Below are 17,160 nucleotides of genomic sequence, written 5' to 3' on the forward strand. Positions count from 1 at the left end.
TGTATGTGTGTGTGTTATGGGTGTGTGTGTGTGCGTGCACCCGTGTGCATGCGCATGAGCGAGCTGTGGTGGGGATGGAGGAGGCGTGGCTAGAGTAGACTCCTCATGGCATCTCCAGCCAATTCAAGGATGCTGTGCAGGCTTCAGCTAGAGTAGACTCTTCATGCACTGTATCCCAAGCAACTGAGAGAACCTTCAATGGAGAGTGGAAGTTAAGTGCTCAGCCCTTCTCTGCTCTCAGCAGTGATTGGTCATTTGGGAGAGAGTGAAGCAGGGGTGAAGCCCAGACTGTGCTCTGTTTCTTAGGGATCCTATCTTTCCTTTGCCTGGTGTCCCAGCCAGGCCTTACCCTCAGAGGGTCCTGTACCTAGTACACTTGTTACTGAAATTCTATAGGTTTGCCTCTCCTCATCTTGATATTAATGGTAGGTGTTTATTATATGTCTCCCTTAAATTTATCTGTCAAGAAAAAAGACTTTATTGATGTGGTGCTGCCTTAAAAATAGAATCTACTGGAATATAATTTTAAAAAAACAGGCTTTAGTGTAGATAATAAAGAGATAGTCACATGAAACCTTCTTCTGGTCTCTGGTTTTGTATGCATCTTAAAGCAATGATGCTAGCTAATTATAGCTATTTCATATGAAAGGAAGAGTTACATTAGCCATAATCTACGTGTTCTGTTAGAAATAAATAGGCATTAAAATAATTTGTATTTGTAGCTATAATTTTTTATAAAATAATACTCTCTTTAAATAATGAGAAAGCACTATTTTTGAATCCCATTTTCGAATTAAACAATTTTTTAAGTGCTAAAGAGCATAATCTTCATCACTTCAAATACTGGTATTTGGAAATTTCATTAGCCTATGGGGAATCAATGATACATTTTATCATTTGATGTAAGTATACTCAGTAAACATAGAATCTTACAATCAGCTCACATTGCTCTAAGAACTAAACATGTTAAAATGAAGGTGATAAAGGAAAGACAATCAATCTCCTTATATAAGTAAAGCAAAAAGCCAGTGGGGAGCTTATGTTGTTGGACCTTGGTATAAGTGTAGGAGCCTTTGCATTTTGCTCCCTAGAGTCAGGTAAGTACCCACTGATAGTTGTGTCAACCTTGGTTTTTAAATGACCTAGAAATCCCCACAGTGCTTTAGTCCTACTGGTTGACCTGTTTGATTCTGTGCCTTTCTCCCCACCGTGTTGCTGTATTAGAATGGTCCAGTGCCAAAGGAGTTTCAGGTTGGGATGAAGGTGGAGGCAGTGGACAGGAGGAACCCTTGCCTGATGTGTGTGGCCACTGTGGCAGACATCGTGGAAGACCGTGTACGGGTGCATTCTGACAGCTGGGACGATAGCTTTGATTACTGGTGAGACACCAGGATGCATGTGCTTTGCGTGTCCTGCTGTACTTAGCATTCAGAGTCCATCTTACATCTTACCAGATCTGTGAGCATTTTCGTAGTAACTCACATCAAGAATTTTTCAGTTGGCTTTCCTCTGCCTGCCTCTTTTCCATGTGGATTTGAATTGAATTAAAGAGCAGCTCTCCATTTTCCTGTCCTATGTGGAATTACTCGGAGGTGTCTTCCCTGAAGCTATAGAAACAGATTAGGGATGGTTTTTGTTTTACCTAATTGTAATGAAAATAGATTTTCCAAAAGGAACTTAAGTTTCAGGGTTGGTTTATGTGTGTGTGTTTGTAGGCAGGGGGAGCATTTGAAAAGTGTTGAACCTTCCACACAAAAGCTCAGAGAAGAATGGGAGTGGTTTGAAAACCTGTGGAAAGTAGAGAAAATGTATACCCCATACCCCTGAAACCAACTGTGGTAAGCTGTTAAGGACTTACTGGATAAAACCCTGAAATACGCAATAGTGAGTGGCAAAAACAATTTTCGCCACATTTCCTGTGTGAGTCCCCGAACAACTGAAAAATCCCCAACAAAGCTGCAGCTCTGCAGGTGCCTGACAGGAGTCTGCCTTTCTCCTTTGAACTAAGAAACAGAAATAGAGTAGTGGTTCTAGGTGTCTTAGACTACACCAGAGCTGTTGAAAAGTAAAAGGAAGAAAAACTTAGCTACCTTGGGTTCGATTCAGCTGTTAGGTCCGCATCTGGAATTTCCTGCTAATAGTTGGCTTTGGTAGTAGTATGGACAGACAGAAGAGATTCATTAAAACATTTACCCCATAGGTGAATAGGTGATCTATGTCCCCTCCATGTGACCCCTTCCCAATTTATTCTATAGCTTCGAATTGCAAGAAAATTGTACGAGTGAGCAGCTTGGTTACCCAGTATAAGGCACTCACCATTTCAAGCTGTTTCTCCCATTTGCTAGTTATGAAGTGTTGTTTCCCTTGGGGCTTCTCTATGTCCAGTGTGGCCAGTGCCCTTTGTTTCTGTTACTTCCTGTCTGTCACTGTGATGGTATCTCAATAGGAGCAACCTAAGGGAGGAGGAAGGATTATTTGGGCAAAGGGTCTGAGACTGTGGGGAGGACATGGAGAGGAAGGAGCAGCATGAGTCTGGGGTACGTGGAGCTAGGCTGAAGTTTACACTAGGGACCACGCAGGGTGGAATAAGGATCAGCTGTGGTGGCACAGCTCTTCCTCTAGTCCTACATCTGCCAGTTAGGCACCATAGCTGAAAGGTCCCCCAACCTTTACAATTAATGATGTTAGGTGAGTACCGAGTGGTAAGCAAGTAGGGGACATTTCACATTTAAACCACAGCACATTCCTCCCATGACACTGAGTACTGAGAATGTAAACAGAATCCTGTTTTTGCAGGTGCGATGTTAGCAGTCCTTGTATCCAGCCAGTTGGTTGGTGTCAGGAGAATGGAAGAAATCTGGTCACACCCCCAGGTGAGCAGACTTCATGTTCTTTGAAGTCATCTCTGTGTGAATAGATATTTGCTCCCCCAACCCCCATCCTGGTAACAAAATTTCATTGCATCGTGAGTGGGTAAGAATGCTGGGAACTGCCATCAGCCACCAAGTGTCTAAAGCATGCATGGACTATGTTCATAAAATGTATTGGGAAAATACAGATGTGGATGCTCACAGCCAACCATTGAACCCAATGAAGGAGTTAGAATAAGGACTGAGGTAACTGAAGGGCTTTGCAATCACATAGGAAGAACAACAATATCAACCAACCAGACACCCCAGAGCTCCCAGGGACTAATCCACCATCCCAAGAAAACATAGGGATAGACCAATGGCTCCATATCAGAGTATGGCCTTGTTGGGCATCAGTAGGAGGAGAGGCCCTTGGTCCTATCAAGGCTCAGTGCCCCAGTATAAGGAAACGTCAGGGCAGGAAGGTGGAAATGGGTGGGTAGGTGTGGGAGCACTCTCGTAGAAGCAGGGGAAGAGGGGATGGGATAGTAGGCTTCTAGAGGGGAAACTGAGAAAGGGTATAACATTTAAAATGTAAATAAAAATATACAATAAAATATAAATAAATAAATAAACAAATAAAAAATTAAAAATGTTACTGGGCAGTCTTTTTAAAAGTTGGGAAGTTTTAGCTCACTCAATAATTATCATTGCTGGGGGCTGGCATTTGTAACTAGCTATTTCCAGATATATTTTATAAGCTAGTTCATTAATGAAATCGTAAGATTACTAAGTGACTTTTACTTTCGAGTTAAATATAGAAATGTAAAAATGTAGAAAGTAAGGCTTCATGTATGCCCTGAATTACCAGACATGTTTCAACAAGCCAGACTAATGGCTCAACCATGGATATAAGCTAGCTTAGCATTGTAGCAGAGGACTTCTCTAGTGTACCAGAGATCTTAGATTCAATCCCATCTTATCATATCAACAAGAAAAAAACCTAACTATATAGACACTGTTTAGTTTTAGTATCTTTAGAACAAATGCTTAAGGAGAAATCTTTCATTTGATACATAATATACAAGAATAAATGCAGAAAGCAGGATACAGCATCTATAATGTAACAGCTGCTTTGTTTTCTAACATAAATAGTTACGGACTTTGGAAATCTTTAAGTCCTTTGTAAAAAACATACTTAGTATTATTGTACAAAGTAAACGGTGTTCCATGGACATTTTCAAATGTGAATAAAGTGTACTTAGGTCACAACCATCTCTTTATTACTTTATTATATTAAAAATAGGTCATTTCATATAATATATTCTGATTATGGGTTTACCTCTTCGAAGTCCTCCCAGATCCTGCCTATATCCCCCATCCAACCAAATATGCACCCTTTCTTTCCCTCTCTCATTAGAATACACACAGGGATATAAAAATAATAAAAACAAAAGCAAACCACAACAGGAAAAAACAAATAAACAGACAGAATTAAAAAAGAGTCTATGGGAAAGCACAAGAAACCCATAGAGCCACTGAGACATACCTTCCCCAAAACAGAAAACCCATAAAAACAAAATTGGAAACCATAATGTATAAGCAAAACATTCATCAGGAAAATAAAGAAATAGCCTCCAATGCTATAATTGAGTTTGTTCTGTGATGACCATCTACTGCTGGGCATGGGGCCTGCCCTTAAGTGTGGTTTGTTTACCCAGAGAGGTTGTTGGAGAAAACAAATTTTTCCTTTGAGTGTGTGTGTGTGTTGGGGGGGGCTCATTTGGAGATAGCTTCAGGATTGGGGATGGGAACTTGTGTTTCCTTCTCTCCTCTCAGCATTGGGGCCCCACGCTAGAGTATTTTGACAAATCCATTGTCTCTAATGGAAAAAAACTGATTTTCTTCTAGAAACAACCAACTGTACATAGCTTCTTGTCTAAGGATAGGACTCTGTATGTACTTCTCCTCCTTCAAGCTGGAGTTTTGTCTGGCTTGAGCTTGTGCAGGTCTTGTCCATATTGTCACAGTCTCTTTGAGCTCATACTTGCCTTGCTATGTCTGGGAAGGGCTGTTTGCTTGGAGTCAGCAAATACCTTTGGCTCCTACAATCCTTTCACTCTCCAGAGGAGTGATAAAGATATCCCACTAAGAGGTGAGTGTTTCAAAGTGCTCTTACTCTGCGTGTTGTTCAGTTGGGGGGTCTCTGTGGTAATTACCACCAACTGCAGGAGGAAGCTCCCATGAGGAGTCTGAACAATGTACTGATCTGTGGGTACAGCAATATATCTCTTTACTTCTGTTTTCCTTTATAGAATCATAGTAGTAAGTTTTGCCCTGGTCCTATGACCTGTCTTGTCTCAGGTTCTTGGCCTCATTACCTGTGTAAAGTATGACTCCCATCTTATGGAAGGAGCTTTAATTCAATTATAAAGTGGCTTGTTACTCTCCTAATAGCCATGCGACTTTTGCACCAAGGAGCATGTCTTGCAGCAGGTCATTATTATGGCTCATAGGGTTCATAGCTGGGTGCTATTGATGATTGCTCTTCCTTGGTAGTGTAAGTAACACCTTCCAGAACTATGATTGCTGTCCAGTAGACACGGGGCTTCGAGTTGAGTACTGTCCCATTCTTGGACATGCACCCAAAGGACTCTACATCATACTGCAGAGATATCTGTTCATCGTGTACACTGCTTCTCTACTCACAGCAGCCTGAAATTGGAACTAACCGAGGTGCCCATTGATGGATGAATGGGTCATGAAAATGTGTCCATTTACACAATGGACTATTATTCAGAGGCTAAGAAAAATAAAATCATGAAACATACAAGTAAATGAACAGGGGTAGCAGCAACCACCCCAACTGAGGAAACCCAGGCCAAGAAAAAATATTCCTGTTTCCTTCTTTCAGTATGTGAGCATTTGCTTTTAAGGTTTAGATCATGTGACATCCCTTTGGAGCTGAAGTTAGCTAATAAGGAATTCAAGGGAGGGTTTCCCATGGAAAAGGAAACAAAATACAATAGGGGTATAGAAGGAAAACTTAAAACGGAGGGGTAAAAAGATTAAGGGGTGGGAAGGTAGAGGAGAGAATGTGGAAATAATTAGGACTAAAGGCCTGTGAAAACTACACTGATGAAGAAGCTTTGTAAAATGCATACGTAGACAAAACAGTTTAAATAAAGTCACCACATAATGGGGGAGAGGGTATCCCAACTAGACTTTCTGAGGTACTGATAAAATCCCAGTGTCACGAATAGATTACATCCTTTAGAGTTGTTGTCCAAAGGTGTCCCAGACACCACCCCAAACACTGTAGCTTCAGGCAGTGCTCCAGGCCATCCGGCAGGACTCAGTTGAAATAGGCTGTTTCTGAAGACACCACAAACCACCAGATAACACTGCAAAGCTAGCTTCTCTCTTTAATTCATTGATTTCACTGTTGCATAGAAGACTTTAAGTAGCCAGTTCTTGCTCTTGTCTCTGGAACTCTCAGAATCCTGTTAAAAACTTCATTGCGCTCACTCACTGTTTGTGGGGAAAGGAAGCTGGCATCACCACTGTGGAAATCAATATGGAGGCTGCTCAAGAGGCTAGAGACCGGTCTATCATACAATCCATCATAATCCCAAGGGACGCCGTATCCTACTGTAGAGATCCTGCTTCATCCATGTTCACGGCAGCCAGGAAATGGAAACAAGGGTGTCCACCGATGGATAATAGAAAGGGTGGTTCCTGAACATAAGGAAATATTATCCATCTATAAAGAAAAATGAAATGATGAAACATACAGGTGAATAGATGGATCTTGAAATGATCATCGTGAGTGAAGTAACCTTGACCTGGAAAAATACATACTGCATGTTTTCTTTCATATATGCTTGCTAACTTTGAGTACTTAGATGTATGTCACAATTGGAGTACCTGTAGAGATCCGAGAAGAGCCACGAGTGGGATTGCATGGAAAAGGGGTAGAATGCAGGTGGTATAAAGAGTAAAGGGGGATCATGGAGCAGTGAACAAGGCTTAAGTGGGGTGGAGGATGGGTGGGACATGGTAATGGGTGGGGGAGCCTTAGGAATGATAACTTGAACTAAACACCTTTGACGATGCCATATGGGAGCCTACTACTGTAGGAAATTTCCAGTATAAGAATAGTCCCCATAGGGTCACACATTTGAATGGTTTAAAAGTGGCACTATTTAAAGGGATTAAATGAATTAGGAAGTCTGGCCTTGCTGAAGGAAGTATGTCACTGGGGGTAGGTTTTGGGCTTTCAAAAGTCAATACAACCCAGACTCACATACTCCCCTGTCTCTGACTATGGATCATGATGTGGCTCTCATCATCCACTTCAACCCCTGCCTGCTACAATGCACCCCACCAGGATGATAATGAATGATAAGCAAGCTCCCAATTAAATGCTTCTTTTCGTAAGAGTTGCCTAGGCTATGATATCTCTTCACAGCAATAGAATACAGACTAAGATACACACACACACACACATACACACACACACACCACACACACACACATGAGAGAGAGAGAGAGAGAGAGAGACAGACAGACAGACAGACAGACAGATAAAGAGAAATACAGAAATAGAGGATATAAATTGAGTTTACCTACAAAGAGGTTATGCTTCTTCTAGATACCATAGGTTGCCAAATTAAAAGGCCATTGGCAGACACGGGCTACTTTTCAGGTTGTTGATCAGTGGGGTCCCACGGATTCCCCCCAAAAGTCGCAGGTTATTGCCATTGCTCTTGGTTGCACACGGAGCTTGATGCTATGTGATAGAACAAGAGAAATAAGCTAGTATCGCATCACCCTGGATGCTTCATCCTAGTGACCGTAGATGCCACCAGTACCCCGGTGAAGAAAAGTCATCAGGGCCTTACCCAGCTGTGCACTCTTGCAAACTGCAGTAACACTAGTGGCAGCCTGGTCTCCGGAGTAATCAGCAGCTGCACTTTCTGGTTGGGCGTTCAGACACAGTGTATTTGTCTGCTTCTCTGATGCTGGATATTTGGCTACATTGCATCCCTTAGTCCAGGACAATGCTGAAGAAGCTTTTGCATTTAGTCTGAACTGTGTCTTCATATACTTAGGAGCAGGAATTGCGGGGTCTCACATGGTAATTCTGTTTTTTAATACCTGAGAAAACTTTCTAGAGACCCTGGGCCATTTTACATTCCTGCAAGATATGGGATTTCTCCCACCCCACCCCACCCAAACACACATTTTGGCCACCTTTTTCTTTATTATGTTTTTACTGTTAAAATAATCTCATACTGAAGGAAGGATAAGGTGCCAGCCAGAGGGGATCTCCTCTCTCAGAAAGAGACTTCACACTGTTCTAACAGCTTGTGATACCACTGTGCAGAAGAAACACTTCGACCCAGAGACTGATTGGGATCTGCATGTACTTGGATCTCTGGTTAGACTTTGATCTCACTGCAGGGCCCCAAAGATGCACTTGAGGAGTTCCCTAGATGTGTTAGTCTCTCTCCCCAATGCGGCCACATTGAATAAATCTCCCTTTCCTTCTTTCTCTGAAACATTATCCAGCTCGATACAAAGTAGAAACTCATTGTGGTTTATTTGGGTTTGTGCTTTTTTATTTTTTAAAGCGCTACTCCCTTTGGGCAGCTTCTCAAGTGCTTGTCTGCCATTTGTCTGTTTTCTTAGAAGAAAAGTGTATTCAAATCATCTATCCACTTTAAACTGCCTCTTTAAAATTTTCAGCATTCAAATATTATATTATTGTTGTCTAAAACTTCGTATATTCTGAGTGGGCGATTGTGTGTTGTGTGATAGAAGCCAGACAGATGCTTTGCAAATGTTATAGATTTTATTTTGCATGTTTCATTTCATGTTCTTCTTAAAGGATTTGTTTTTATTTAAGTGTGCATTTGTGTGGCTGTGTGAGTGTACGCCACATGCTTGAAGATGCTTTCCAAGTCCAAAAAAGAGCATCTCATTTCCCTGAGCTGAATTTACAGGTGGGTAGGAACTACCTGAAGTGGGTGCTGGGAACCAAACTCCTGTGCTTTAGGAGAGCAGCGAGTGCTCTTAACTGATGAACCATCTTTCCAGCTCATATTTTCACAGTCTTAATATTGCCCTTTGCGTTGATTTCATATTTCTATAATGGGATATTTGAGGAAGATAATTCTAGAAGGCTTCCTGCTTGGCATCTGAGTGAGTTCGTTCCAGCTGGAGGTTGTATCTCCTCATGGCAGGTGAGGGACAGCAGAAGCCAAGGGTCGGGAGTTAAGGAGAAACAAATGGTACAGCAGCAACAAGGGTAGCTATCAGAAAGGTGGGTCAGGCTTTTTTCTTTCAAAACAGGCCACCACCAGGAACTCAGCCAGTTCCTGAAAAGTATCTCACAGCCCCAGTGACTAAGCCTTGCCTCACAATGATTGGGTGCTTTCCATGGTGCTGCTCTGGGGACTGTGACTTTAGCAACGTTAGAGGACAGAGGGTCGCTCTCAAACCACTGTGTCCTCAGATACATTATGGTTGTATTATCTAGTTCTTCTGTGGCACTTAGCATTCTGGTTAAGTCAGAGAGTTTATTGTTAAATACCAGTTAAAAATAGTAACTGTGGATTTAAGTCACCAGTTTGTTTTTAATGAACTGTAGCACATGACACAAGACAGGGTTCTGTTTATTCTTTTGAATCTGTTATCCAGTGTCCAAGCACTATTTTTGAAAAGACGATTCTTTCTCCTTTGAATCTTCCATGTACCATTCCTTTTTTTTTTTGAGACTAAGTTTATTGTAGAAGGTTGGCTCCATATTGGAAGTCATGGTTTCTATCACATGAAGCAAATGCAAAAAGAATATGACAATATTTCTATTCATGTGCCACATAGTAAGCCAGTTTTAAGTAGCAATTGTGAGTTCTTCAAATGTATTCCTAATTTTCAAGACCATCTCTTCATTGGGACCTTTTAACACTCATAAGATTTTGAGGATTTACTTTTTTCAAGAGAAATAACTGTTGTCATTTTGACAGGGTTAAATTAAATCTGTAGATTGCTTTGGAAAAATACAGTGTTTAGTGCTGAGATTTTTGATCCATAGAAATGAGATATTTTCAATTTGTTTAGGCTGTCTTTAATTTTTTTCTTCAATACTTTCTAGTTTTTAGTTAACAACTTTCAAAAATATTCCCTTTGATGAAATTTTCTCTTGGACAGTTTATATTTTTAGATGCTATTACAGATGGAATAATTTCTTCACTTGCCTTGATATTATTGTTATAAGTGAAAAAATGTCCAATCTTGTGTGTTCATGCTCTATCTTACAAATTTATTGAATTAGTTTATTCAATCCATGTGTGATTTGTGTCTCTGAACATTTCTATTGGTTTTCAGACACACAGTCATGTTGTCTATCATAAGAGGTAACTTCACTTCTTCATTTTCAGTTTGGTTGATTTTCTCTGGTCTTTCTTGTCCAGTTGTTCATCCCGTGTCTGCAGTGTAATACTGGAAATGGAACTTGCTGGATTTGTTCTTGATGAACAAGATTCAAACATCTTACCATTGATATGATGCTAGCTTTAAGTTTAAGTCAGACCTCGTCTCGGAGTAAGATAATTCCCCTTTTCTCTGAGACTTTTTCATAAATATCCACTGAATGCTTAACACAGCCCACCTCCTACAGCGTACCACCTCCTTCCCAAGGAAAACAAAGCAAGCTGCCTCCCCCATATTGACTTCACCCAATGTCTTTCTGTATCTGTGGAGAGGGTTTAATAGTTCTCCCTTTTGTCCATTCTATTTGTTGATTTTCCTATGATAAATCACAATCAATTTCTAGGGTGGAAATCTGCCTTTTTTTAAAAAATTTTACTTCATTCTTTTATTGTGTTGTTAGATTCAGAGTGCTGATAGTTTATTGGAAAGCTTTTATGCATATCCATATGGTCTGTCGTTTTCTTGTCTTATCTCTAGAGCCTATTCTTTTTTATGGCATTATAAATGAAATTTTTATCGATTTTAGTTTATGGTTGTTTATTGTTAGTATTAAAATACAGTTTGTTTCTTCATATTGATCTTTTCCTCAAGCTTTTCTGAATTACTCTCCTGGGGTGTTCCTTTTCTATCTGTGAGATTATATCATATGCAGATTGAGGGGCGTCCATTCATTCCTGAGTGTTCTCAATGACTGTGCTTTCTTGTCTAATTTATCCCCTGTAGTATACCATGGGGTAGAACTCCCCCTTCCCCCAATTTTACGGAAAAAGATTTTAGTCTTTTATAGTTAAATATGATAGTCTCTGTAGCCTTGGTCAAATGAAATAACTTTCTTTTGTTTTTAGCTTACGTACTTCTTAAAAAGTAAAAGAGATGGTCTTCACTTTTACTAATGTATTGATTTGATATGAGCATATTCTCAGATTCTCTTGTACTCCTTGGATACATCTTACTAGAAGTAATCATTGTATGTACGTTGTTTTAATAGAATACTTTACTAATTATTTTAGAATTTCACACATTGTTGGGATGCATGTTGATCATATTCACCCTAATCTTTTTTTCTCTAACACCCCCTAGAGCTATACCCCTTCCTAAATTTGTGGATTTTTTCCCTCTCATTCTCTCTTTTATTGATAGCCAACTGAGTTAAATTTTTCTATCCCTGGCCACATGTGGATTTGGCCATTCACTATAGCATGGATGACGTAAATGAAATTGAACCAGTGAACAGTCCCTTAAATTAAACTGACTCTTCTTCTACCAGCAGCCATCAACTCTGTATACCTCCTCAGTAAGGGTTGAAGATTCAGGAACTCTCATACCCCATGCTGGGATATTAACAGGCATGGCAAACGGTCACAGCTGCAGTCATTTATGAGCACTTTGGTGTTTTCATGACTGTAAGACACCATCCCACCTCACTCCTCCCTACCCTTGGCTCTGAAATTCTCCTTGCTTTTCCTTGATGCTCCCAGATCTTTTGGAGATGGGTATGTAAGATAAACATCTCATTTATGGTTGAGAATTTTGTCTTCTACTACATGAAAATGTTTCTCTGATGAAGCCTGAGAGCTGCACTAATATGTGGGAATAGAGACATAGATTTAGAGGGCGATCCAATACTATATTCATCTAACAAAATAGTGTTAGATTCACTTCTGTGGCCTGTGAACTCCCCAGCAAAGAGTTCTTCATTAGATTTATAGCTGAGCTATGCGTTTCTTCTGTGGAATGGGCCTTAAATCTAACCAGTAGTTACCCAATGACATTTGTTCTGTTATTGCACTAGTGAGCATATCTTTCCAGGTTTTGACTCCAGTTCTTACAGAATTCACTATGGGACTAGAAATTTGACTTTAGCCCCAACTGGTTCATGAAGCTCATCCTGTGATGGGGATTTGACTCCCTTGAGGTATTCTGGTGGTCAACATGCAGCTTCACAGGCAATCCTGATGTCACCTTGTCAAGACAGGTTTTTCTTCGGGATCCAAGCCAGGAGTCAGTGACAAGACTGTCCAGTCTCTACAGCTGGATATAATGCAGAGTTCCCTCTAGGAGGATTCACAGAAAACAAAACAATAAAATGTAGTTAGAAGAAGGGTAAGTTACAACCAGAAGGCAAATTGTTCTAATTGATACAGAGATTAAAGAGATAAAGGGACATTGAAAACAGAATTACTCACCTTGAGCCATCCTTGGCCACCCAGCTCCTCTGCAAAAGAATTCAGAATCACAGAGACAGCAGAAATGTCTGAGAAAGAACTCAGACTAATGACCACATAGAAGTCTAAAGCATAGATGCATGGACTAAGGGGGTCTACCCGAAACCTCGAGAAGACCATCTCTAGGGTGAAAAAAACAGTAAGTTATATGAGAAAGGGGAAAATATAGAAGACAAATTTAACAAGAAAGTCGAAGCATTGAGAAAGAGCCAAAGACAGCAGCTGGGTTAAAAACCGGCCAGTCAGAGAAGAGCTATCACCAGAGAAGACCTTGAAGGACAAATTCAAGAAAGGAGGTCAAAGCTGAAGCAAGAATATAATCAGAAATCTACAAGGAAATCTAAAGGAGTGCAACCAAGATTTCTATGGATTCTGGGAATACATTTCAGAGACCAAACCTGGAGTTGATGGGATAGAAGATAGAATTTGACAGAGATAAAGTCAAAAGGAATAGACAAACTCTTACTGAAATTATAGCAGAAATTTTTCCTACCCTAGGGAGTGAATTAGACTTCCAAACACCAGAGGTATTTTCAATCCCAAATCCACATGACAGGATAGTAATTCTTCAGTACACAATCATAGTCAAGATTTGAGAAATACAAAGAACATCACACACACAGACACAAACACACAGACTCACACACACAGATTCTCGCACACTCATTCATACACACATACACACACTCACACACATGCAGACACACACACACTCACAGACAAACACACACACTCATACACACAGACACACAGGCACACACACAGACCCACATACACACATAGACACACACACACTCACACACACACTCATTCACACACACACACATAGACACACACAGACACATACACACTCACACAATACTCATTCACACACACATAGACACACACAGACACACTCACACACACACACACACACACACACCATCCAATACTAAAAGAAAAATGACAACCCACATGCAAAGCAGGAATGTCAGAATAACCTCACACCCTTCACCACAAATCTACAATCCAGACAAGCAGGGAACAATCTATAACTACGAAGCCAAATGGCTCTTAATTGAGAATGCAAAACCCAACAAGGTTGCTTCTCAGAACAGAAGGAAAAGTAAGGATACTTCAAGACAAAATGCTTTCCATTATGTAAATTATGTAAGATTTGGACTAGAGATTCTTTATGCATCTATATGTTTTATGTTTAAGCATAATACAATATAAATAACATTACACATTATCCCTTGATTGGTTTGTTTCTTGTAGCAATTAGCTCCAAACTTTATTGGTCAGAATTATTTTACAGAAAGCAATTTATCTTTTGAACATTACATATGTTTACGGATTTTCCACATGTGTAGGCTTAAATATGTTCATGTTTATAGGTCATAACATTTTATATCTTCAATTACATTTTTTTGGTCAGAAAAAAAAGTTTTCTTTATTTGCCAAAGCTTATGCACTTCCAGGGGCAATAAAAGCTTTTGACAGCAGAATAACAGGGATTGATCTGAGTTGTTGCCCCGGGTGTTTAGGGAGATTATCAAGGGTTCTAGATGACGGTGAAGGGTGGAAGGGAGACAAGGAAGGGTGGAAGGGAGACAAGGAAGACCATTTGTAAACATGCAACAGTAACATACAGTATCCTTTCACTGATACACTTTCAAGTGTTAAGCTATGATTCCCTTTGCTGTTGCACGGAAGATTAAAAGCAAGCCACCTTCTGTTCCTTGGGACAACTTCGGCTAATGCATTAGTTGAAATGGTAAGTAGGTAATGGGTGGAGTTTTAGAAAACCTTTCTAACCATTTGAAGAAGTAATGGTTCTCTGCACAGGGACAATCATGACTCACAAAGACCTGTGGTATCTGTGGGGCAGGTACTGTTCAGTAAAGAATCAACTCCTGATAAATGGGGTTAATCTGGCCCTATCATTATGTAAAGGTACCCACAGTATTTGATGAAATATTAGGAAACTACCTCTGGAAAACTAAAATGAATTTTTGAAGTGTGGGTAGAGACCAGAAAACTAGAAAGGGGCCCGGGGAAGAGGGAAGGGGATAGAGCTGTAAGGAAGGAGGAAGAAAAGGGTCACGGAACACATAGACAATGAGAGTTGAAGTGGAAGCAAGGCAGTATGGGAAGGGGGCAGACACAGAGAAGAGAAGTTGGTTAGTCTATTAACCAAAACTCAGTATGTAGGAAAATAACATCAGGAAGTGTGTTACTTTGTATGCTAATTATTTTTTGGGGGGGTGCAGTGAACTTTATTGATGATATTCAAGAGAGAAAGGAGGGCTCCCTAGGCCCCTCCTGTTATTATGGGGTCTGGGATGGAATTGTGAGGGAGATGCTCAGTGTTGGGGGCTGAGGTGGGACGGGGACTCCTCAGCAACTGAGGGCCTCTCTCTTGCTCTCAGTATCCTTGCTTAGTTGGGGTGGGTGGTCCAGGGTTTCTTACTTCTTGGAGGCTATGAAGGTCATGCGGTCTACCACCTGTTGCTGTAGCCATATTCATTGTCATACCAGGAAATGAGCTTTACAAAGTTGTCATTGAGAGCAACGCCAGCCCCAGCATCAAAGGTAGAAGAGTGGGAGTTGCTGTTGAAGTTGCAGGAGACAATCTGGTCCTCAGTGTAGCCCAGGATGCCCTTTAGTGGACCCTTGGACACCTGCTTCACAACCTTCTTGATGTCATCATACTTTGCAGGTTTCTCCAGGCAGCATGTCAGATCCACAATGGATACATTGGGGGTAGGAACACGGAAGGCCATGCCAGTGAGCTTCCTGTTCAGTTCTGGGATGACCTTGCCCAAACCCTTGGCAGCACCAGTGGATGCAGGGATGATGTTCTGGGCTGCCCAAAACCATCACACCACAGCTTTCCAGAGGGGCCATTCACAGTCTTCTGAGTGGCAATGATGGCATGAACTGTAGTTATGAGCCCTTCCACGATTCCAAGTTGTCATGGATGACCTTGGCCAGGGGGGCTAGGCAGTTGTTGGTGCAGGATGCATTGCTGACAATCTTGAGGGAGTTGTCATATTTCTCATGGTTCACACCTATCACAAACGTGGGGGCATCGACTGAAGGAGCGGAGATGATGACCCTTCTGGCCCCACCTTTCAAGTGAGCCCCAGCCTTCTCCATGGTGGTGAAGACGCCAGTAGATTCCATGACATACTCAGCACCAGCGTCACCCCATTTGATGTTAGCGGGATCTCGCTCCTGGAAGATGGTGATGGGCTTCCCGTTGATGACAAGCTTCCCATTCTCAGCCTTGACTGTGCCATTGAACTTGCCGTGGGTAGAGTCAGACTGGAACATGTGGACCATGTAGCTGAGGTCAATGAAGGGGTCGTTGATGGCAACAATGTCTACTTTGCCAGATGCAGAGCAGAACACAGCCCTGGTAACCAGGCACCCAATATGGCCAAATCCGTTCACATCGACCTTCACCGTCTTGTCTATGAGACGAGGCTGGCACTGCATGAGATGCGGCTGTCTCTGGAACAGGGAGGAGCAGAGAGCCTTGTATGCTAATTATAAGAACAAAACTAGACTTAAAATTAATATTCTTGATGATTACACCATAGATGGCAGCTCTACTTTTCTTCCTTATTTCTGATATCTGGAAAAGAACTGCCACTTATAAAAATGTGCATGTATATGAATTTGCCTTGATCTCTATCACCCAGTGTGCCTTGTTCATCAGATCAAAAAGACTTTCTTCAACAGGCTCTGTAGCAGCCTGTTCTGTAGTTAATAAGCGCCTGCTGTCTGGTTCTCCCTCATGAAGCAGGCAGGTTGGCAGGAAGCCCTCCCAGACATGGAGATTGTCAGAATGCATGAGCCTGACAGCATGGCTGGTCTCCTGAAGACCTAGCTGAGACTAGAGGGCCTCTGTAAACACTGCTGCTCACTCTGGAGTGCTTACTACCTGCCGCAAACTAGGCCCAGTACATGGGTTTTCAGGGTATTCTCAGTAGCAGAATGGAGAGAATTGGGGATCTTGCTCTAAAAGACGGGTCTATTATTTCTCTAACAGCTTTATTGAAGTAAAAACCACCAACTGTATAAGTCATCCATTTAAAGTGTACCCAGTCAATATTTGTCCCATATTTACAGAGTTGCATAACCATTACCACATTTGTTCTGACAGCACTTTTGCCACCTCAGAAAGGAGTTCCCAGTAGTCACCTATTATTCTCCAGCCCTCCATCTTTCTACATTCTTGACAACCACTAATTTACGTTGAGTTTTTACAAGTGTACCTGTCCCAGATATTTTTCTGCAAGCAAAATAATGTTGCCTTTGTGTGTGGCTGTTCTCCTTGAGCATAGTACTGTCTTAGTTTCATCCACAGTGTACTTTTGTCTGGCATATATCATTAAATGGATAAAACACAATTTACAGACCTGTTTATCCACTGGCAAGCATTCAGGTGATTTCTACTTAGGGTATATTTTGAATAATACTCGTAAGAATATTTGGTTTTGTTTAAACATAGGTTTATGGTCCTCACAGTGTTGTAGCTGGGGTTGGATGTTTGGGATAATTCTGTAGCCCTGTGTCCAAATTATTGCAGACCCACCCTG

At 41.2% G+C, this 17,160-nt stretch overlaps 1 protein-coding gene across 3 annotated transcripts in view; it reads left to right on the forward strand.

The window, feature by feature from the left end:
- L3mbtl4 (L3MBTL histone methyl-lysine binding protein 4) overlaps nucleotides 1-17,160 on the forward strand; it is a 533,749-nt gene that overhangs the window by 241,172 nt on the left and 275,417 nt on the right. For all 3 annotated transcript variants that reach the window (XM_087564391.1, XM_087564392.1, NM_001433416.1), the window contains 2 exon segments: nucleotides 1,225-1,379; nucleotides 2,797-2,873. In XM_087564391.1, the coding sequence (XP_087420517.1) occupies nucleotides 1,225-1,379; nucleotides 2,797-2,873 (232 nt within the window).

The sequence above is a fragment of the Rattus norvegicus genome, chromosome 9 (genome assembly GCF_021556685.1).
Source record: "Rattus norvegicus strain SHRSP/BbbUtx chromosome 9, alternate assembly SHRSP_T2T, whole genome shotgun sequence".
NCBI classification, from domain to species: Eukaryota; Metazoa; Chordata; class Mammalia; order Rodentia; family Muridae; genus Rattus; species Rattus norvegicus.